We start from the raw sequence: 22904 nt of genomic DNA, 5'->3' as shown, positions 1-22904 counted from the left end.
ATAGTAATAATAGTAATAATTGTTTTTTTAATATATTATTGTTATTTTTTTATTGGGCTCATTTAAATTCATTGAAATAATAATAATGATGATGATGATGATGATGATGATGATGATGATAATAATCACAACCGTTTTCATTTTTGTGTGTTTTGCTTCTCCAATAGGGGGCTGCTCAGCCACCCACACCCCCGCCCCAATCCGTCCCTGGGCATGGGTTGGAGTCTGCTAAGCGACACGATACAGAGATTACGCAACGTTTGCACATTATGTTCAAGCAAAGAAACTGGAGTGTTACGTGACGTCTACAATAGCTGTATATAGAGAGAAAACACAACAACAACACACAATAAAAGTAGAAATGAGAACAGCCAAACAACAACAATAAGGGTAACAGAAACAAGCAAAATCTCCAAAAGAGAAAACTAGTATCAGTTTATTGCTTCAAGTGAAAATTCACGTGCATTCTTGTGAAAAAACGTCCATTATATGTTCATTATAACTACATCAACGTGATTTACACAACAAAAGCAGTGAGGTCTGTATCTAACCAAGGTCACCTCCAACCTCGCTGCCATTCAAAGGCCAGGTCACTGAGCAGACAACTGTAAAATGGTATATTATAGTGTCTACTCGTGCACTGTTAAATACAATTTGCTATTTAACCCCAATAAAACAATTTGACGTTATGTTACCCATGCTATACGCTAAGCTAAAGAGGTTATAGTCATTCTAAGGACCCCTGATACATTTCATGTTACAGTCCCTTTGTCGTGGGGAATATACGTTATCACGTCGAAAGACATTACGTATTGATTTCTATGTAAAATATATTAATATCGTATTTTTAATACTTTCCTAATTGTTTTGTTGACTGATTATCGATTTGCATTATATATTTATACATATATATCTAAGCCTTATTCACGATAGCCGCCTTGTTTCTTCTCTCATTTAGATGGAAATATGAAGGTGCGTCATTTCTGTGGCCCCGTCCACATTACGCCGGAAAAATTTGAAAACCCAGAAATTCAAGAGATTTCATTGGCTTAGCCATCATGGTATATGAGCAATCATAACATGGCGGCTATTGTGAAATTTGGACGTTAAAAACACCCGACAACCCTAAAACCATGTAAAACAACATAAAAAAAAATGTATAAAAGGGTACCAAAAAACAACTAGCACTTAGGATTATACGTCGGTGTAAAAACATGCGACGTTTTAATTTCTGTTTTGAAGCTATTTTCTTCCTGTTTTGTGTTCCTTTCGGATTTTAATCCAGGGGGTACACAAGGATCCAAGTGACGGGATGATCGAATGGGGGCAAAAATCAAAACCCCCCAAATCTCTGGGCTGCCAACCAAACCCCAAAAATCTCTGGACCATGCAACACCATCGTGATTAAAACAACCCTAAAACAAGTTTGTTGTACTTTATTCGCAGACCTCAGTGGCCGGGCACTACCATAAACCTTCAGATTATTTTAAATACCCTCCAAAGATCACTACTAAATCAAGTCATTCAAAGGATACTTCTCGAATTTTCCTTCCCCAAAAAATTCCTGGAATAGAAAAGTTCAACCCCTACCTCCAACCTCGCCCCCCCCCCCCAAAAAAAAAAATTCCTTCCATCATCCCCGTCACTTGAAATCCGGAGTAGCCCCTCCCCCCTTGTTGAATTTTTTTTTATTCACGTCACTGGTGGGTTTTACAAGTTTTTACACCGAGGATTAGCCTCAACTTGTGTTTATATTGCTGTAAAGAACTTCTGCTTCGTTTACTCCGATTTTTTCCCTTTGCCAAGGTAGGCATGCATGTAGAAGTTTACAAAAAACATGATCAAAGAGATGCAATACAACCATAGAAGCCCTAGGAACCTTGGGTTGAAGTCACAGCCTGTGACGCACAGGGCAAAGGTTGTATGAATCAGAATGGCCATGAACTGCATCTGTTCAAGAAACGAATGAAACAATCGTTACATTTGTGGTTAAAGGAAAAGACTCTGTCAGTCCCAACTGTCCCATTCGCTACTTAAGAAACGAAGAAGAAAACTGGGGGAGAGTCTCATCTCGCAGTGGCTTGTGGGTTCTTACTGGCGACAAAATATTGCCCCAGTTTTCTTCTCGTTTCTGAAGTGACGAAAACCGCTAAAACTCATTCAGGTTTCTATTGCATTACATTATTCTATTTTCCCCGGGATGGAATGCTAGTCCATCACAGGGTTACCCCGTGCATGAAATTCACCGGGTCCACGTATACATCTGGGTGCGCCCAGGAACGCACAACACAATGGCACTGGCCATGGCTCGAGCATGGCCGCTCGGCCTGGAGACCATGGCCAGGGCAGGTTGTTCAAAGCCCGATTAGGTTAACCCAGGATTACCAAGAATTTTGATTTCAGTTCTGGAACTTTTCGGTGAGGTTTTCCGTTTGTATTGATTTTCCTTCAAGATTGAGTTTGAGTAATCTCAAACTACTCAAAACATAAGCGTGAAAAACATTTTTAATTTTATACAAGAAATATTTGTACGTTGGTTAACTTTTAATCCTGGTTAAGCGTTAATCCGCTTTCGAACAACCCAGCCTTGGCATTAACTACAGTTGAACCTCGCAATTTCCAACCGAGGGAAAAGAAAAATACAGTGGAATCCCGATTCTTCGAACCTACAGGGAAAACGAAAAGTGGTTTGAACAATCGGCTAGTTCGAGAAATCGGAGGTAAAATTAGGAGAGGGAAACGACTTTTGATTCAAGCTATCGGGAGGTGTGAAAACTCAGGTTCGAGGAGTCCGGATTTAACTGTAGTTCGATAAAGCGGGGATTCGAAATAACCGGGTCAGTATAAATATGAAAATGGCAATTGATACTATTAAATAATACGCAATCAACACGATGAAATGTTAACTACTTAATAACCGAGAGTGAGGTCGTTACGGGAAAATCTCAAACTGAGGTCTTGCCGTATTGACCGAGCGATAGCGAGGTCAATACGGTAAGCCGAGGTTTGAGATTTTCCCGTAACGACCGAACGGTCGAGGTTATTAAGTTGTTTATTATATGGCTCACGAATTAAAGAAAAAAAAAATATTCGAGCGGAAGTTGTCAATTTACATCCGGCGATGCGCGCGTTTGCCGATTCATTCATCGTCTCAAACCCAGGGCAAAACTACACAGTCAATGAACTTTACCACTGTATTTCTTTACGGGAAAAATGATTGTCACAGCCCTCAAAAAGGTATTTTAGTATCGTGGTGCCACAACTTGATGAGGGAGTTTTTCCAACTTTTGTGGCGAAACGTCAACGCATATAGAAAAGACAGAAAGTGCTTCAAAATAGTCCAAACCAACGGTCTTTCGGTGAAAGAAAAGAAAGAACGCTTCATTATGCACTGCTCAGAATAACTCGATCTTTGCATTCGCTTTCGACAACATATCTCGGCCTTCTTCATTCTGGGACTTATGAATGAACTTTTCAAGCCTTGTGAGCGTCTAAAACTTCCTGCAGGTATCAGAAACACTGCTACCGACAGAAACCGCCCGATTGTTTACATCTAATGATCCTGGAAGCTGATTTACACCTGCTTGTGTTAAAGCGAGGGAATCTATTTGATGAGAACTGAAACGGAGTTCAATATTTCGGTAATTGTTGTGATTAAGATGATAACTTAAAAATTTCTTCGTGGTGTTCTGCTCAGGATACGTGACACATCTGCCGATGGTGTTTTTCACTTAGCGATTTTAGCTTTACTCAACACTCGGCAAACCTTGATTGTTTTTCACTAGTGCCCGCCAAGGTTACCGGTAAGTCAAAAACGACTTCTATACAAATTTTATTAAGGAAAAATCCCTAAACTTTTAGTTACTCGGAATTAAATTTACTTTTCTTACTGTTTTTAATCGGCTTCCATCGTTTCAATGCGCTTAAATTTTCCGAGCCGGGCTCTTCCTAATTTGCACAATCCGTAATCGGCCCGTGGGCACTACGGCTGCATAATGCCGCTCAGATCTCGCTCTTAGCCAATCAGAGCGCGCGTTATATCGGCCACAAGCCAAAGCCATATAATAAATTTTATTATTGACCAAGGGCCGGAAAAGAACACCCGAGCACGGTGTTCATTACAGTACAAGATTGAAGTGCAATGGAAAGCCCAGTGGCCAATTCCATCTATGAGACTCGCCAGCAGGGAATCATGGTATTTATCAAAACAAATACCTAGTCCAAGATGATGATTGCAAATACCATGATTCCCTGCAGGCATGTCTCAAAGAGGGAATTGGTCATTTGTAATTTTCCAGTTATGTTCTGACGTGGTCTGACGTCATGATGTGCAATCTTCGACTCTACCAATTGGTAGAGTTGAAAATACTCCACATAAAACCTCTCTCGTGACTTTTGGGATTCATTTGAAGTAACAAGGGATGTCCCTACTATTGAAGGGAAGTTTGACAAAAATTAGGGAACAATGGAATTAACAGGGAACTAGGACGAAAAAGAGACATGTTCAAGGGAACAAGGGAACATGCAACCTCCCAGCCTCCCTGGGATGCCCTCTGTAATAGGCCATCGCGCCTTCTTTGTTTTTGTCCCTCTTTCTATTTTGTATTTATTGTCTGTCTGTCTGTCCGTCTGCCTGTCTGTCTGTCTTTCATTAACTATCTGTCTTTATCCCTCTCTTCAAATTTTTCGATATCACTTAACGTTAAAACTCTCTTGTGAGACTGCGATCACGTTTCCTTGTACTCTTTATAGAACAGAATAAGCTGCTAAAAGTAGCATTGTGTTGGATCAGATGGATCCATAAAATCTAAATCAACGACTTGGAGCCAGCCAGCGACATTACAATAAAAGTAATTTATTGAGAAGACTTCATAATAATCAATAATAATACATCAAATACAACATCAGAAATTATAAAAATAAAACAATCATAATAATTTAAGAACGTAAATTATTTTTCTTTGTTTTCAAAATTTTTACATATAATCATTGTGAATAAGTTATTACGGTAGTCTTAGCGCAAAATAACTGTCAATTCTTGATTACACTATCGGAAAACATAATCGCTAGATATGTAACAGAAAGCACAGGCCACAAGCCAATCACAGTGTAAAGGTTATGGTATGAGAACATGTGAACATCATCTTTTTGGTTTGAACGAAGAAGTGACACCACAAATGTCCAAAAGTTCATTGAAATAGCATTTTGATTAGATAGATAAATCGATACTTCACACTCTCAATATAACTTAACTTATTGTAAAAGTGGTAAAGTTAATTGATACCAAGTTTCAAAGGAACCCAAAGCTTGACTATGCTTACATATACGACTTTTCGCTCTTTTCCTATTGACTTTCTACACCCTTCTAAACCATCAGCTGATATAACCCACGAGTTTGCAGTGCGTTAAATGCAATATTAAGCTCATTTATTGCCAGCCTAGGGACACTTTGACTCGCTATCAGCGAATGCAATTTCCTGAAGATAAATAAACAAAATTTACGGCAAAACTTGTAGTTTAAAGAAAAAAAGTAAGAAAAGATCTGCGCTACAATACAAAAAAAAGTCACAAAATAGTCCAATTTAAATCACTCAAAACAATTTAAGTTAAAAACGTTTTGAACATTTCTAATCAAACAAAACTTCAATCCAGGCCAGGAACTATCATGTAGAAGGCATGGGGGAGAAAACGTTTATAATTTGTAATAGATACTGCGAACGCATTTAAATAGAGATCGTTACAGAACAATACATTGAAAATTGTTTACTACATCTTTGAGGGTTGAGGCAAATTTCATTCAACTAAGTTTCAACACACTGTGAAGACCTTTTTAACATAGAGATGTTGGGAGAAATGTTTAAATAACATAGTGCACACCTTACTAGCGGAAAATTGTGAATAAACCGTGTTAGTTTTACTCTTCCTTTTTGCTCTTCTCTACATAAGCTCTGCTGTAGAAGTTGATGAAGAGAGCGAACAGAGAACACATATAGCCAGATTGTAACCATAGAAAACCATCTGGGAAGCCACATTTGATTTGGATAGCATTGGAAGTGTGCAAGATAACACACAAAAATTGGATCTAAAACAGGAAAAAAGGAAAAATATCTATGATTAGGTATTTCAACATGCCCACGACAAACACGTTCTACAAATAAAGACTCTCTCGCTTGTCAGACATTCCATTTATCTAAAAACATTGGCTAGGAAAACAAGGACGATATTTTCTATTTCATGTATCCTGAGCGTGAGAGCGTTTGAATGGAAGTTATTAGGCAGCAAGTGTTGATTTTCAACTGAAAAAGGCGATTCTACCTTGAATGCCTAGTGACCATTCAAGTGAAAGCCGTCGTATGGTACTTTCATGTGGTACCCTAGTCTACGTCTATTCAGTTGAAATCCTCCGAGTGGAACTTTGACGAGCTACTGTTTAGTTTAAAGTGTCTTCTGTGAATCAAACCCTAGTATTTGACCATTGAAATGAAAGCTATTGAGCTGAACTTTCATGTGATACTGTTTATTGCGCTGTAGAAGATGGCTGTAACGTTTGAGCCTGTGGATGAAACCCTAGCGTGTGACCATTCAAAAGAAAGCTATTGAGCAGTATTTTAATGCGGTACTGTTTTCTACGCCTTACAAGGTGATTGTAAATTTAAGACCGTGGATCAAACCCTAGTGTGTGTAAAAGCCACAGAGCAGTGCTTTTAGTACTGTCTCCTTAGCTGTACAGGGTGTTTCTAACGTTGATTCTTTGGGTCAAACCCCAAGGTATGACAATTCAAGTGAAAGTTATTGAACACTTCTTTCATGTTGTACAGTTTATTACGTTGTACGACAGGTCTCTAACTTTCGAGTCTCGATGAAATCTTAGTGTGACCATTCCAATTAAAGCTATCGTCGAGGAGAACTTTCAAGTGGAGCTGTTCGCTATAAAGTATTTTGCAAACTGAAACTTCGATTCTTTTTCCAAAATTGTAATTGGGAGTGAAAGGCAAGGTTCAAAATACCAAGTTGTAAGTCGTTACCATGCCATTAGCCTCTATGCTCATTTGCTACTAGTAAAGAGCAAGTAAAGTTGAGGTAGAGTATCCGAAAAACAGGAGTAGCCATCATAAAAAAAACATAATAATAAATAAAAACAAGCAAACTGTACAACAAAACTAACCAAACGATCAAACTAAAGAGAAAACTTGCTATTTTATTACCATTCTGAAGGTTATATTGTGTCAGATATGGTCTTTTTATTCCACTCTGGGCCAGAGTGTCCTGCTCTATGTTAGGTCATCGTACGTATAAACATTAGGAATATAACTAAGACTTAAATCGTCTTTTAAAACAAGAAGGTAATCGTAAAAATCAAGGACCAGCCTTTTTATACTTTGCCTGGTCCGGATACTAACTTTATCGACCTTGCTATTTCCTCTAAATGAAATCTGTTGTGGTTTAAATCTGTCAGTGATAACTTTGCCAACCTTGTAATTTTGTTATCTCTAACTAAACTAACAGTAATCCTGTTGCAATTGTTCAATAATAATCGAGAATGTTGACAATTCCATCGACGCAAAAACGTTAATTACTAAATTTCTAGAAGTCATTAGTTGATAATATCAAAGTTCCACTAAAAGACTCATACCTAAATGCAAACTTACTCATCATGCATCTAACATGGACTTCGAATTCTTCTTTTAAAACAAGAAGTCAATCATAAAAATCAAGGACCAGCCTTTTTATGCTTTGTCTGGTCAGGACACTAACTTTATAGACCTTGCTATAGTCTCTAGATGACATCCGCTGCGTTTTAACCTGTCAATGGTAACTTTTCCAACCTTGTTATTATATTGTTCCTAACTAAAATAACAGCAATCGTGCTGCAATTGTCCATAATAATTACGACTGTTGACAATTCCATTGACAGCAAAAAAAACGTAAGTTACAAAACATTTGCTGTTTTTTAAATCAGTCAATGATACCTTTGCCAACTTTGTAATTACGTTGTCTCTAACTAAAATTACAGCGGTTGTACTGCAATTTGTCAATAATAATCGCGATTGTTGACATTTCCATCAACAGCAAAAACCGTTAATTACAAAATTTCGTGTATTCATCACTTGGTAATTTCAAAGTTCCTCTAAAAAATCTTGCACTCAATCCAAACTAACTCATCATACATGTAACATAATATATGTTTTATAATACTATCACATGGAAAGTCCCGAGCAGCTTTTATTCCGATTTTTTGTTTTTCTCGAGGTAGGAACGAATGTAGAAATTCGCAAACAGAACAATCAAGGTAACTAAGTAAACGCCATTGAGATACAGTTGGTTTCGACTGAAGCCACAATCAATGTACAAGGCGGAGATTATGTAAACCAAAATTGCCACGAACTGAATCTGTGTAAAAAATAAAACAAAGACAAAGTCGGTCATGTTTCTTTTGGTCATTCCAAAAAAAAAAAAACACAACTAAATCATCGTTTTGGTCATTTAAATCCTCTCGATTACACAGACAATGAACGATAAGCTTTTCGATCATAGAACAGTTAACAAGTTAATTTTTACACCTCTGACTTATAGCTTTAGAATATCGTGATATTTCAACGAGAAGAGCCAGTGACAAGATGGGTTATGCTCTTACAGTTTATTTGAAGATGTCGTACAAAAAAACCGGACATTTTGTTGTTGCTTTATTAACTGAAAAAGTTCTATTTTGCGAGTTGGAACTAACTTTAAGTATATGGATCTAGCCCTAGTGCGAGATCATTCAAATGAAAGCCATCGACCAGTACATTGTTATTATTCTGCTGTAAAATGTGGTTCTAACGTTAAGTTTGTGGATCAAACCCTAGTGTATGACAATTCAAGTGGAAGCCATCGAACTGTACTTTAAATACAGTCTAGTGTGTTGTACAAGTACGTCAAGTCTGAATCAAACTCTTCAGTGTGACCATTCCAATTATGGTTATCAGGTAGTACGTTCAAGTGGAACTCTTCGTTATCAAGTATTTTGCAAAATTTTAATTGGAAGTGAAAGGCAAGATTCAACGGAAGACGTAAAATAACAAGTTAGAGTCATTGCAAGAAAGGTAAAGTAAAAGATAGAAAACAAAAAGAATGAAAAGAAGTTATACAAGAAATGAAATTAATATTGTTATAGTTAAGAACTAGAACGATCCCCTAATCGACGGTAAAGGTGAGGTAAGTTCAATTCTGAGGTAGAGTATTATATAACAAAAGTAGACTACATAAAAAACAACCAGACTAGTAAAAAAACTTGTTATTATATTACCACTCCGAAGGGAATATTGCAATGAGATATCGCCTTCATGTTCTCACGGTTCTCTGCGATATATTATATCATGGTATACATTACTTATAAAACTGAGACTTCGAATTCTTCTTTTATGTTAACCCTGTTTATTAAAAATATTTATGCGTTGACTAACTTTATCGACCTTGTTATTTCCTCTAGATGAATTCTGTTGCGTTTTAACGTGTCAATGATAACTTTGCGAACCTTGTAATTTTGTTATCTCTAACTAAACTAACAGCAATCCTGTTGCAATTGTTCCATAATAAATTAGACTGTTGACACTTCCATCGACAGCAGAAAAACGTAAATTATAAAACGTCTAGTGTTTATCACTTGCTGATTTTAAAATTCGACTTATAAAAACGTGTGCTTGAATGCAAACCCACTCATGATGCACCTCACATGACGTATATGCGTTATGTAATGGCGTCACTTGACAGACTTTGTGCATCTTTTATTTGGATTTTTCGTTTTTCTCGACCACGTAGGCCCGCATGTAGAATTTAACAAATAGAATAAACATATTGACTTGGTAAAGGCCACAGAGATAGAGAATCGTTCGACTGTAGCCACAATCAATGTACAAGGCGTTGAGTACGAAAACCAACGTGACCACGAACTGAATCTGTGTAAGGAATAAAACACAGAGTTACGGGTTGCGTTTTGGTCATTCCAAAAAAGAAAAAACGCCTTTGCGTTTTGGTCTTTCGAGTCCTCTCGATTTAGCAATGAATACTAATAAAGAAATGTTTGTGCGAACAGGAGTCGTTGAAGTTCTTAACTATAACAGTGTTTATTTCATTTTAATTTTGATTTATAACCTTGTTTATGTTTATAAGGTAGAGTGTCTCAACTGAGTAAATCCATCGGAGCAGCGCAGTTCATGTGTAGGCAGAGAAGCTGCCCTGTTCTTGTACGGAATGCAGTAGAATTCACACTTGTAACGCCCGTCAGCGAAAATCCATTTGCCTGCCCCAAAAACTAACTGGGGTAAACAGAAACGAACTTAACAGGCAGTGAAAGAGTTAAACAATCTGGACGATAATTTGTATGATGTGAAATAAATTTTACGTTTTAAGATGAAGTTAGGATAGCTTACATTTTAATAGTTTTATTCTGCCATTTTTTGACCTGTATATTATATTTCGTTTTGTTTTTATAGCTTTTTATAGTTTTTTTTTTTGTTACCGCTTTTTACCCATTTTTTTTTTGCTTAAGATTGTTATTACTATCAGTATGCACGAAAAGTCATTCGAAATCGAGATACAAAAGCAGTGAAAATAAAGAAGCCAGAAGTCAATAAAGTTATTTATTAACATATTTATTTATTTGTTTATTTATTTATTTATTCATTCATTCTTTCATTCATTTGTTTATTCATTCGTACATTTATCGATGTATTAACTTGTTTATTTATTTATTTATTTATTTATTTCATTATTATATTTGTTTATCTATATATTGCTTTCTATTTTTGTGTTCTGCCCGCGTAAAACTGCAAACGGCGTTTGTTTTATTTCTTCGTGTATTTGTTGATTTATATATTGGTTTATAGTAGAAAACAGGCGCTGCGATGTTGGTTTGTTAAAACAAAACATAAAGGGCTGCATTTGGTAATAAAATCAATCCCCTCTGAGCGTCGTTGGTGTCCGCAGTATAAAACAGGAAAGTGAATGCCAAAAGTATAAGCTACCAGTATAGTTCTTTCCTTTAATCAATTCGTTCATTGCGGGGAAAATAAGACTCCTTTGCCAGTTTCACTTCTATCTGATAAAAAATAAATCAACTACACGAGAGATATTTTAATCCTTTCTCAAAAAGCTAAATAAATTGACCCTTCGACGTCAAGGCAACGAAACGCTATCTAACATTGAAGCACGTTCATTGGAAGTCGACCACAATTTCCCGGAGAAACACACCAACATAACTGAGAATACGTCATCAGTCAACACTAGGTTTTATAACTTGCACAGGATATGGCAACTGACAGGCGTCGCAAAGACTTTATTTCCGCCTTTTGACACATGTGACTTCACAAAACAACGTCAGCGGTAAAACTCGAAATATTATTGACAAACCTATCCATGTTTTCTAGTTCAAGTGGTTAAAAAAACATCTAAATACACAATCGTCTTAAACAGCGTTGACTTAAAAAAAAAAAAATGAAAACCGTACGAGTTGAAGCCTTGTCATAAAAAAGGCTCCCAAAACTTTCTGTAACAATCCATCTTAACGTAAAAGAACCTTAATTATGTACATCGCAACACATAAATGAAAGGGTATAAAATTTTCATTCAGATTAGAAAAATATCAGTTTACAGAGGCAGATTTCTTCACCATAGCATTATTATATACTTTGATATAGCAAAAGGCGTAGTAAAAACTTCTCCCCCATTTACATTAGTACAGATAAATAACAGCCTAGACAAGGGTGACCTCTGAAACATCCGTTTGCCCGATAAATATCACTTTTTTTTGTCAATTTCACAAAACGACAGTCGATTAATGTTAAAAAGTATGAAGTCCATTTCTCAATTTCTCGTATAATTTCGTTGTTAAATACGCAAAGTTTTCAACTCTGCTAGTCCTTTACAATTTTTATAGCTAATTCTGAAAAGTCCATAAATCTCCATATTACACTGATAGCCAATTTAGTTCCCAATGCATTTATGTCGTGTTAGAGTCCATTCCATGCTTCCTGTTCAGCAGTCCTCTACGATTCCTTTTTGCCGTGCTCTTTGCCTTTCCCCTTTTGCAGATAAGTTTTAATGTAAAAGTTGGTGAACAGCGCCATCATAATAAGAGTATAGCAAAGCATGACCCATTTTGCCCAGTAGGGATATTTGCAATCGTGGTTCAGTATGGCAGCGATACCAGATATAGTTATCACAGCAAATTGCGTCTAGAAAACAAAAGTAGAGAAAAAATGGCCATCACAACACAGAATTCAACTCGCAACACCGCATAAAGGTGTCTTGCTCAGAATTAAACACAAGTTTAATTCTAAAAAGAGCGCTTTGCAAACGATTGAAAGTGTTCTGTGCTAAAATCGCTGGGTAAAGGTTATTGGAAATCATATGATTAACAAAACAGCGAAGGCAAATGATTAGTTTTTTTAAAAATAAGAGTGGAATTACGAGGTAGTGCCACATTCAATGCTTCTCTTTCATGTTAACAGAAACCAAGAAGTAATAATCAGACAAGCCTAGCAGAGAAGTTAATGTCCTAGCCTCTGTATAGGCTGAGGCTAACCGTCCCCCTCAATTCCAAAAGACAGGCCGAAACAAAGGGGAACATTATCGTGTGAAGGAAGAAAGTATCAAATATTCAAGCAGTGACCATTTCGTTGTTAACCTCTTGGATGAAGAAGCTTAGTCAAGCCATTACCCAAAGTTGAGTAGCCTCAAAATTTGGAGTTCTAGCAATTCTCTGCATTAATGAGTTTGATAGTATTAAGCTTTTTATGGTTAACAACGTGCAACCAGCACTTTAATCATTCACATCAACCACAGGCTCATCTATTAAACAATTTGGAAACAAGTCAAACGATGATGAACTCATATCACAGACGTTTACCACAGGCAGTTTTTCTTTTAAAGACATAATTAAGTTTAGTTTTGAAAGAGTTCACTTAATCGTATTGAAGTTATACCTTGTACCAACTTCAGAATTAGATATGAGACAATTTTATCCTCGTACGGAAAAATAACACAGAATGTTATACCCTGTAATCATAATCATATTATATCATCATGTCATATAGACTCTGCTTCACCTTCGATGATTTTTAGCTTGATATTAACTTGAACAGTTAAGTTAAGACCGACACATAAAAGATATACCAATGATTCAAAACATCACAGCAAACCAATGAGAACTTGAGGTAAAAGCTACGTGACCTATACTAAGCGCGAGATTTAGCCCGTGGGCTCGAATCCCATCCCTCCTCTGTAGCCACGCCATAATACAGGCTACTTGATAAAGAGAATTAATAACTGCTTTTAGCGAGCAAAGAACTGAATTGACCGCATGTAGAGTAACCAAAGATTGACGAGTTTAAAAGTTCATTGACTAAGACTATTGAAATATTTGCATATTACGTGAATGCTGACCAATGTCTTGATTATCAAGACCACATGTTAAGTGACTTGGTTTGAACCAGTTGTAGAGCAAACAAATGAATACCAGTAACAAATTCATAGAACGTATCCTTTTGATAAAACAGCTTCACAACGACACTATGCTGCTAATTATCTTTTCATATGACTTTAAAATATATCAGCAGCTTACGAGAAAACGACTCTTGATCACATTCTATGCTCGTTACATTGTACATAAATCACTAGATCACATGATTTCAAAGGCATACTCAAGTTCATGTTTAGTTTTCGACCACAGATTTCACGCCGCCTCTTTTGCACTAAGTACAAACTGACTCTAGCTTGCTATCACCCTGACCTAACCGAAACGTTTCTTTAACAGATTCCATCGTAAAACAAACTACGTAAATGCAGGTAATTCATGTAATGCATCTTGAAATTCCGCTACCCACCCATGCATCCCAGCTTAAAGGGTAACAAAGAGAACAGTTTGTTTAAAAAGATTTTCAGTATACCATATCTGATGAATTTAGTTAATTTGTCATTGGTTAAGTCGTTTAACATCACACAGCAGTTGTGTATTAAGCGTCAATGATATTACGCAATACAGTTAGTCATCATCTTTATCATTAGGAAATATTTAACAAGAGGCAACAAGCAAAAGCATACATAGCTTTATTAATGACTTCACAATCGTTACATGTTAGGTTTAGGTTTTTAATAAGTAGTTTTTCTTTGTATTTGATCCACGATTCTTCCTCAAGCCTTTTTTGTATACAGCCATAGGGTTTCTCCACTCAAGCGATTAGTTAGCGACATTCAGTAATTAATTACGGAGGTCAAAAACACACTTTACTGTAAAAAATAAAGCTAAGATAAGAAAGAAAGCGAGGGATAAAAATGTCTGCAAATACAGGTAGATTTCTGTCGTTTCTCTAGGTTCGAAATAACAGGCAAAAATCCCTCTGTATTTGCAGGCAACAGTTGTTTCCAAAGACGAAACATTCTCCGCCTACATGGCTGGAAAGTAAACGACAAGACTGAATTCCTCTCAGATCCAACTGACCTCTTTGTCAGCTTCGTGTTATCTCATCTTCCCATTTACTCCGTTCAATTTTGTCACGTTCCGTTTTACATACACACATGCATATATACAGTCAGCCCTTGCCGGGTAGTCAAAGACACGTTAAAACAACTAAATGCTACATCAGCTACTAAGCTAAGCAAAAAGATGTCTCCTCAGTTTAAACGCCCGGTTCTTCCTCCGATAACTGAGCTCTGTCTGTGATCGGCTGTTGCTCGGTTACCAAATTTCGCGCGCAAGTAATGACCAATCAGAGACAATGCATGGTTCTCTGAGGAGCTACGTCATCATTCTTACACTTTTTGGCTCGAACCAGCCTTCTCTCGAGCGAGGAATACAAAAAGCGCGTGAAGAGATATAACACCTCATTACTTAGCCTACCGTTGTGTTGCAAGCGCAATATTGTAACAACTGATCTTACCAGTTGAAGCTTAGTGATGTATCGCTTCCACCACAGGTAAGGCCTCATTTGGGGACCAATCGCAGACAGACCATAATAAGCGTACATAACCACGTGAACAAAACTATTACATGTTGCACCAAAGTAGGCTAAAAAGAGAGAAAGAACTGTCAAGACTGAGGTAACCATACCATGTAGAACTAAACAAGTAATTTACTAACACGGCTTTGACAACACAATGCAGTTCAACAGAATTAAAGAGAGATACTTACAGACACCACCTGCAAGAAAATAAACAAGAAAGCAAAATGTCAGTGAAACCAGAAATCACTATGTGAAACTCAAGTCACAATTGGCGTTCCTTGCAAACTTTTGACTAAATTTATGGACTTTGTGGTTCGCAATTCGCCTTAATCTTACCATTCTTAACAATTCACGTTCTTTTTTCCTTAATCCCCCATTCTCCGATATTACCCCATTTTTAACAGCCCTTCGAGCAATTTAAACATTAATTTAATTTAATACGGATAAAAGCCTTCTCTCACATTTCTACCTTTTACATCACAAGAGAACCGTTTTCAGTTTTAAGCCGTTTTTTTGTTTTTTTGTTTTTTTCAAAAGAGCGCAGCGACAACGAAAACAAAAGAGGAAATAAACTTGCCCCCCCCCCCCCACCACCCTGTCGATCTGTCCTACCCCAACCCTGTCCGTTATCCTTCCCGTGCTCTTTTCTGTCTTACCTGGAATCCACTTGCAAACCATCCACCACAGCACACACATACTTGCGTGATGATACACGTGCAGGAACGTAACTTGATTGTTCTTCTTTCGCAGAATGAAAAAGAACTGCAAACAACAAACACAAACTTAATTCTCCAATCGCCGCACGCTACGGGAACCGGACTTGTAAGCCACAACATTGCTTAAAGGCTCTCCTTTTCTTCGAATATTCTTCGAATCAACGGTACTGTGCAAAGATAAGCGTACTTTTAAATTGTCGACAAAGTTAAACAAAATTACGCGCGCGCACAACCGGAAATTATAAGAGAATGTACTTACGGTGTCTAGATACTCCACAAACTTGGACAGATAATAAATGTAACAAACTCGAGCCAGCTGTGGACAAGAACAAGAAAGGGAAAAACAATTAAAATGAATTCTATTCGCGCTTTTAGCGTATTTCAAAAACCAAGACTACAGTATTGGTACTTCTCTATGTCATTCATCGTACACTTCACTCGACATTCCGCGTTCGTCTCGATTCTTTTTAACATTCAGACGGTTGGCAATTTCACCAGTTAATCCAGTAATCATCATTAACTGCTGCTTAGGGATAAGGACTTATTGGAAATGATCTCTTCCGACCCGCTTTTGACACCAATTATATCCCGTGTTAAAATGATATTCAGATTACACTTTAGTTCGAAAAGTTATTAAACTTGAGCACCGCAAGTGAAATTTTGGACGTTTTTCGACTTCTAAACGCATTTCTTGGCTTTACCTTGAAAAGTACTAAATCTTAAAGGAGTTTTCTTGAACATTTCTTTCATTCGGTCATCCTTCGCTGAGGAGGGATTTGCTGTACTAACAGTTGAGGTTTCATAAAATACGAGTCTTCGTTCCTAAAAAGTTACCTACCCTAGTTTGTCTTGGGTCATCACGGACATAAGGGACGCGCTCACAAAGAAGATTGAAGTTTGGGATATCCAGGACTGAGGCAATGAACTGGACAGTAAAGTAAACAAGAAACCCTAGTTAGCAAATGTCTTCCAACTTAAATAAGAACCATTTATACATACCACATCTGTGAATAAGCGGAGGTGAAAACTAATGTCTGAAGCTGTCAAAACTTTGAACAAAATTGCTTCAAATCGACATATTCATTCTCATTTCCGGCATGAATGTCACACATTTCTTAAACGTTGGTACGTACTACATTGAGACAACTTCCTCACTTTCTTGACGATATTTACACCTATTTGCTGGACAGTAGATTGACTTCACGCAAAGACTACGCCGGAGGAATTTAAAAACGCAGCAATCACCAGTTATTTCCGATTTGTGTTTGAGGAAAACTCGGTCAAAATGTTTTCTGTCCACACGAAAACGAAAAGCTGGCGTTTTCAAATTCCTCCGGTTCGAGGAGCGTTTTCGTGACGGCTTAGTGTGGACGGTAGGCCTAACCGTAGAAATAAAGCTTCGTTTTCAAGTTTCTCCGGCGCAGTGTAAACGCTGCCAAGATGAAAACATGGCAAATTTGGAAAATCGCCAACCAATGCAGCTCGGCTGGGTTAGGAACTTAAACAACAGGCTTATTTACAACTGATTCGAGCGCTGTACTTACTTCGTACACCATCCAGGCCGACAGAGCAACAAGTGCCATGTTGTAGACTATGAGCACTTCTCTTAGGCTGTAAGCTTTCCTATTCTCCATGACCTTGGGTCCAACTTTCACAATGAACAGATAGATGGCCACCAGAGAAATAGTGGGCCATGGAGTGGCAATCATGGGCCATTCTTCAGTCTTAGGGTCTGAAATCAGGTGAAAAAGAAAGAACCATACCAGATTAGAAGCGATCGAAAACAACAAGGTTGGTTGGTAGGTAGGTTTGAATAAGTAGTTAGGTGGGCAAGGAGGCAAGCCAGCAAACAGGTACTGTAATAATACTGAATAATAATAATGACGAATGTTAAAATACTTACCGCCATTTTCAATGACCCACTGATAGTAATCTACAAGACGTTGGGTAGTAGTGGTCATTGTTCCTAATTCTTAATTGATACCTTATCTACCTGGGAAAATAAATAAAAAAACAATATCAAATGAGCGATCAGATGACAAATGTTAGGGTAATGGGCTCCTGCAAATGTATGGCATCTTTTTTTTAATGGTAGAAAGCTGGGTCTGTCATGCGTTCGACTGAAAGCAACAGTAACAAACCGAATCGTTATCACTCTTATAACTCAATCTTCACCCAGTCTAAAGTTCTACTACCGTGAATGTTAGTGAAAACTGCGTGACATAAACATTGGAAGACCTGTGACAGGTGTCACACAAGATGACTTTTACTAAAGATTATGGTTTGAAGACACGCGAAAAGGACGACAATGGGCGCCATATGACATTTCAGACATTAAAGGTGAACGTCCATGAGGGAAATCAAACGAAATTGGCGCTGAAGCATAAATTCCAAAAAGAATAGCTTTGAAACTATGAGGTGCGATGCGTGGTTATTTTAATAGGTAGCTTAGACGACGGCAACGAGAACGTCACCAAACAAAAGGTTTAATGAGCAAAGCAATAGCTGTGCACGTGCGTTATAAATCTTTGTACAATTCTTTGCCGTCCTCTGCAAAACAACAACGTGAAATGACCAAGTTCTGCGTCGTCTGAGGAACGCGAACAACGACGGCTAATTTTTCGTACGTCCATTTGGAACTGAACGCCGTCATTGCATATTTATTCTGAGCACGTTTTCAGAGCCATTGGCGTACTGAACAGATCTAGAGAATTGCGAATTTCGTCGGTAAAATATAAATTCATTTTTAGGTTGGCGTCGTCCTCGCCGTCGCCATGATCGTTGCTTTAAAACTCTCTAATACTTTTTTTGCACAAACGTAACGTTTATATATCTTTTGGTGGCACAGCAAAGAACGACGTTTCAGGCAATGTCATGTTGTCAATCACAAGTCACAAAGCATGTGTATTTCATAACATTTTCTACCACGCCCGAGTTTGACAAGACCTTTGTAAACAGCAAAATAATAGGGGAAATTCTCGCCGAACGATAGTTAAACTTCGCAGACTAAAAGGTAAATTTGAAACGAAATAAGGAAAATACCGTTTATGATCTAACTAATGCCAATGTTGAATTTTAAGACGCATTATGAATGACAACCGATCGAACTGCACCTGAAATTTCATCCTAGCATTGAATTACCTAAATATTAAAATAGCTTTGCAATCATCGCTAGTTATTAATTACCTTATATTCCGGAGTTTATATCAAGAAGTAAATAAAGCTTTCAACCACTGGTTTCCGGTCGTGTACTCAAAATGCTTCACAATTCACTGCGCATTAAACGCGACATGAAAACTCTGCCTTCCGTTCAATTTTCTTGTCTGCAAATATACGGGTAGTTTTTTTAATTTTTCAATGGATTTCACGCTGGGGGCTGGAAAATGCGGGACGAGCCCGAAACACATTGAGCAGTCTCTTTACACACGACGACCAATAAGATTTCAGTAGTACAGGTGCTTGGTCTGTTCGCCCGCGGGTTGTAGCCTGCCGATTGTACACCCGCCAGCATGTTTACTAACATCGAAAACAAATTGGAATGAGTCAAAACATCTCGGTTTAGGGTTAGCTTCTTCGTTATCGGGTCGCTACGCGACAAAGTATGTTTGCAGCTAGGACTGAACTCCGCTACAGAATTATCCGTTTCGCTACATACTTGATGACGGGGTGGGTAACGCAATCCACCGAAAAAATTGCTATCAAGTGGGTATTGCGGTTGACAAAACGAACTATCTAGTCGACAGACAGTGTTTACATCCGTTGATTGGTTGAATAACCGGGGCTTAAATGAGTTTAGTTTCACTCACGTTTCGATCTTACGTTTCAGTTAAAATTGATTTAGCGGACAATACCTGATTTAAGAAATATAATTATCAGCTTTTGCGCAGCTCTCAATGAATTAATTCTTTTCCACTCCTGAGTGGCAAAAAGATTGCTCAAATCTTGGACTTCGCCATTTGCTCTGTCCGTCGCGCGTGACGCGAAAGAACGCGCGAGAGGAACAGTCGTCACCCGTGGGCAAAAGGGGGCTTCTGGCAGCTTCGCGCTCGTCTGCTCGCTTTGCTCGCCGAATTTTTTCCGTCCTCGCCGAGAGCCTGTTCGCAGGTTAGGGGCTTCTCGTAGACGATTTAAATCCGTCTGGTGTCGGTTAGGGTATCACTATCTCAGAAAGGGAAGGAGCACTCCAAAATTTGGAGTAAATATCCTCTCTTGTTCTTTCGGGAAATAAATTATAGCCCTTTTTAATGTTAACTGTTTCATGTGCATTACAATGCAATTCAACATGTAGCTGCATGTATGTCAAGCAATTTCAGGCAATAGCCCTTTTTTCCTTCTTGCATTGCAAGTGTAATCCATGTGGATGCACAGCAATTTTGGGAAAAAACTATACGAAACTGCCTGAAATTGCCTCCCATACATATGGGTTATTGACCAAGCCTGTTCGGTCAAGATGGCTGGCTATTGGCCAAGTTCTTTTTTTTGCGCGTTTATGGACCGAGACGGAGTCGAGGTCCATAAACACGCAAAAAAAAGAACGAGGCCAATATCCAGCCATCTTGACCGAACAAGCTTGGTCAATAAAAAATTTATTATGTGGCTTTCAAGGAAATTTTTCTTGCGGGACACGGCGGGTAATCCCGAGCGGGCAAGATAGCTCCATCTTGCCCGCTCGGGTAGCCAACCACAGAGCAGGATTTGATTCATCTTGCCCGCTCACAGAGCTAGCCATATAATAAACATTGGTTAATGTTGTGTAGTTCCAAAAAATATCCATACCTCCCCCACGGAAGACCCCCCTCCCCTCGGGAAATTCCAATTAAGCTTCATACATTTCTACTAGTGTTCTACTAGTGTTCTATCACACATGCCGTTCTCTGATTGGCTACACTACTCACTATCTATTCTGTTGCAGATAGTGAGTAGCCTAGCAGTGTACATTGAGGGACGCTTCTTTGTGTTTTCAAAGTGTCTTTGTAGAAGATTTAGATTAAAGTTTTGAACGACTACTAGATTTATACTAAAACAATTACAGTATTCGCTATCAATTTCTATATGTGATAGTTGACTCGGGCTGCACCCTTGTCAACTATCACAAGATAGAAATCTCAAGCTCATAATCTAATTGTTAATTAGAAAGTAGTCCAATGAAAATAGGCATGCTTACTGGTTTAAATTGTGTTTCCTATGGTAACTAGTAACTAGCACAAGCTGTTGACTTAATTATGGCTTGAGCAAAGAGAATTTACATTTTGATGACCAAAGTATTAAACAAGTTTTTTCTGCATTGTGGAATTTTCTGAAAGAAGAAGAAAACATGTTCTCTATGTTTCTACTGAGTTACAGAAACACAAGTGGAAGTTTGGGAGAACTTGAAAAAACTGTGGAAACACTCGCCTGTCAGCTCGTCTTACAACAGCATTTCTTGTTCTCCCAAACTTCCAGTCATGTTTTCATAACTTGATGGAGACACATACATGTTTTCTTTTTCTTAAATAGATATTGGGTAACTGCATGGCAAAGAAGTTTTAACTTGTCAGGCTACCCTCTGTATGAGGCATTTAGCTGCAAAGTGCTTTTTGTCAGTCAACTGTGTTGCATCATCACAATTTCCTCTTAGTCATATGACTTAGCTTATAAGGAACTGTTTTCTTTATTAGAATTTGATCAGTAGTAGCAGTTTCCATAGTTTGGCTCTTTATTATTAGTGTCAGTTCCCCTGCATATGACAGACTTTTTGACCTCAGACAACATATTAGAGATAAATAGACTGAAGTTCATGTTACGTATTATTTCATGTGATTTCTCCGTGAGAAAAGCCGGATCAATGTTGCATGACCCTTGACTTTAAAACATATAGAATGATTATTATATAATATGTGAAAGAAAAATCATTTAGACTTGATCTTGATATTAGCATTTACCTTTGTCAAAGATAGATTTTTAAATGAAAATGCAAATCAAGTGGTCCTGCCATAAATATATAAATTATACAGGGAGAGTGCTCTGTGTAAAAATATCCATCCAGTGGATGTTTGATTTTTAATGTTGCTGATTTCACGTGATTATAAGATATCATCTTTCTAACAAAAAGTAAGATTTTGCTTTCAATCTATGACCAGCTGCTAATGCCAATCAGGTCTGTCACGTGTATACATGAAGTTAGGTCTTTATCTCTTTGTGGTCTAGCTTTAATTTTTCAAAGGACACAGTTTCACCTTTAAGATAACCAGATTGTAGACTGTAGCTTACAGATCGAGGCTGATCGACGGAAAAATAACGCATAGAAGAGAACTAGCATGGCAATTCCAGCTCTAATTTAGTTTAGAAAGCATTTAGCTCATGAATTTGATGCTGGTTAACGTTCGGTGCAAGAAAGCTGTCACTCTGTTATCCGGCGAAAGGAAATTAATTCAGCGACAAAATTTAAAGATTTTCCTACGAAAGTCGATTTTTTTTTACATAAACGCAGGTGTAATTAAGCTTACGTTTACCTTTAATATACCAAATCTAGTTCGTGTTAGTAGTATTGTTTTCCCTTGTCGATCCGGAAATCAAAAGTTTGTACACAACGTACGATTTCGCCGGTTACCAAATCAACTGTGTGCTGCACAGATTTCAGTTAATATTCCAAAACGAGACGCAGCATGTTGATGGGAGAATGGAATATATAATGCCTTCATTAACAAAAGCTTATGAAGCAATGTTTAGAACGATCACCTTGAATAACCTTCGTGATAATTGCGTAACACGACATTCGGTCGGTCGCCCACACACCTGAATCTCTGGCCTAAAACTATTTTCAAATCGGAAGAATTCGAGATCTACTTATTTTAAATAAGCTTTCCTTCGTCTGTGATTGTACGCCGCTTAGAGAGCTTTAAAGCACACGAACTGAACATCCACAGTGCCACATGGCCTAATTAGATCAGTTTCGTCTGCAACCGACATTGTTTGTACATGGAATGTACAGCATGATGTGCAACTTTGCACCCAGAAGTCCGTGAAATACCTAGGTAGCGCCATAGTTCTAATTAATGAAGTTCCAACTCACCACTTGGAAAACTGAAGAATGTTTTGACTGAACGGTTCCACAGCCTGTTCCTCCGACTCTGACCACGGTTTCGAAGTGGAACTCAATTAAAAGGAAAGAACAGATGAATAGAGGTCAAAGACAAGCCATTATTGCCGGTCTCTGATTGGTCGTTCGGTA

The 22904-nt window shown here is 37.8% G+C and overlaps 1 protein-coding gene across 4 annotated transcripts; it reads right to left on the bottom strand.

Annotated features, from left to right (window-relative positions):
* Positions 1–4835: 4835 nt before the first annotated feature.
* Positions 4836–22883, bottom strand: LOC110065463 (very long chain fatty acid elongase 4-like). 4 transcript variants are annotated; one of them, XM_089288903.1, is made up of 9 exons: positions 22746–22883; positions 17598–17687; positions 17239–17426; positions 16533–16619; positions 15954–16010; positions 15635–15740; positions 15167–15175; positions 14916–15043; positions 7179–8391 (listed from the first exon to the last, which is right to left on the bottom strand). In XM_089288903.1, exons 2-9 carry the CDS (start codon positions 17653–17655, stop codon positions 8224–8226), a joined length of 801 nt encoding a protein of 266 aa, XP_089145029.1. In that variant the 5' UTR covers positions 17656–17687; positions 22746–22883; the 3' UTR covers positions 7179–8223. The 4 variants fall into 4 exon arrangements, 1 of the variants encoding a protein (XP_089145029.1); XR_016207029.1 differs by lacking the exon at positions 7179–8391 and adding an exon at positions 4836–6082 and having other exon boundaries at positions 15167–15740; positions 22746–22882; XR_016207031.1 differs by lacking the exon at positions 7179–8391 and adding an exon at positions 9260–9935 and having other exon boundaries at positions 15167–15740; positions 22746–22882.
* Positions 22884–22904: the final 21 nt, after the last annotated feature.

The sequence above is a fragment of the Orbicella faveolata genome, unplaced genomic scaffold, assembly GCF_042242905.1.
Source record: "Orbicella faveolata isolate gen_17 unplaced genomic scaffold, um_ofav_v1 contig_2, whole genome shotgun sequence".
In the NCBI taxonomy this organism is placed as follows: domain Eukaryota; kingdom Metazoa; phylum Cnidaria; class Anthozoa; order Scleractinia; family Merulinidae; genus Orbicella; species Orbicella faveolata.
Note: the sequence above shows the minus strand (reverse complement) of the source record. Positions and strands in the feature narration are given on the sequence as shown.

Coding starts and splice junctions, on each gene's coding strand:
- LOC110065463 (XM_089288903.1), bottom strand. CDS start 17,655: ATGACCACTACTACCCAACGTCTTGTAGATTACTATCAGTGGGTCATT. Junction 17,427..17,597: donor GTGGGTCATTGAAAATGGCG/GTAAGTATTTTA, acceptor ACCTGATTTCAG/ACCCTAAGACTGAAGAATGG. Junction 16,620..17,238: donor CGGCCTGGATGGTGTACGAA/GTAAGTACAGCG, acceptor TTTACTGTCCAG/TTCATTGCCTCAGTCCTGGA.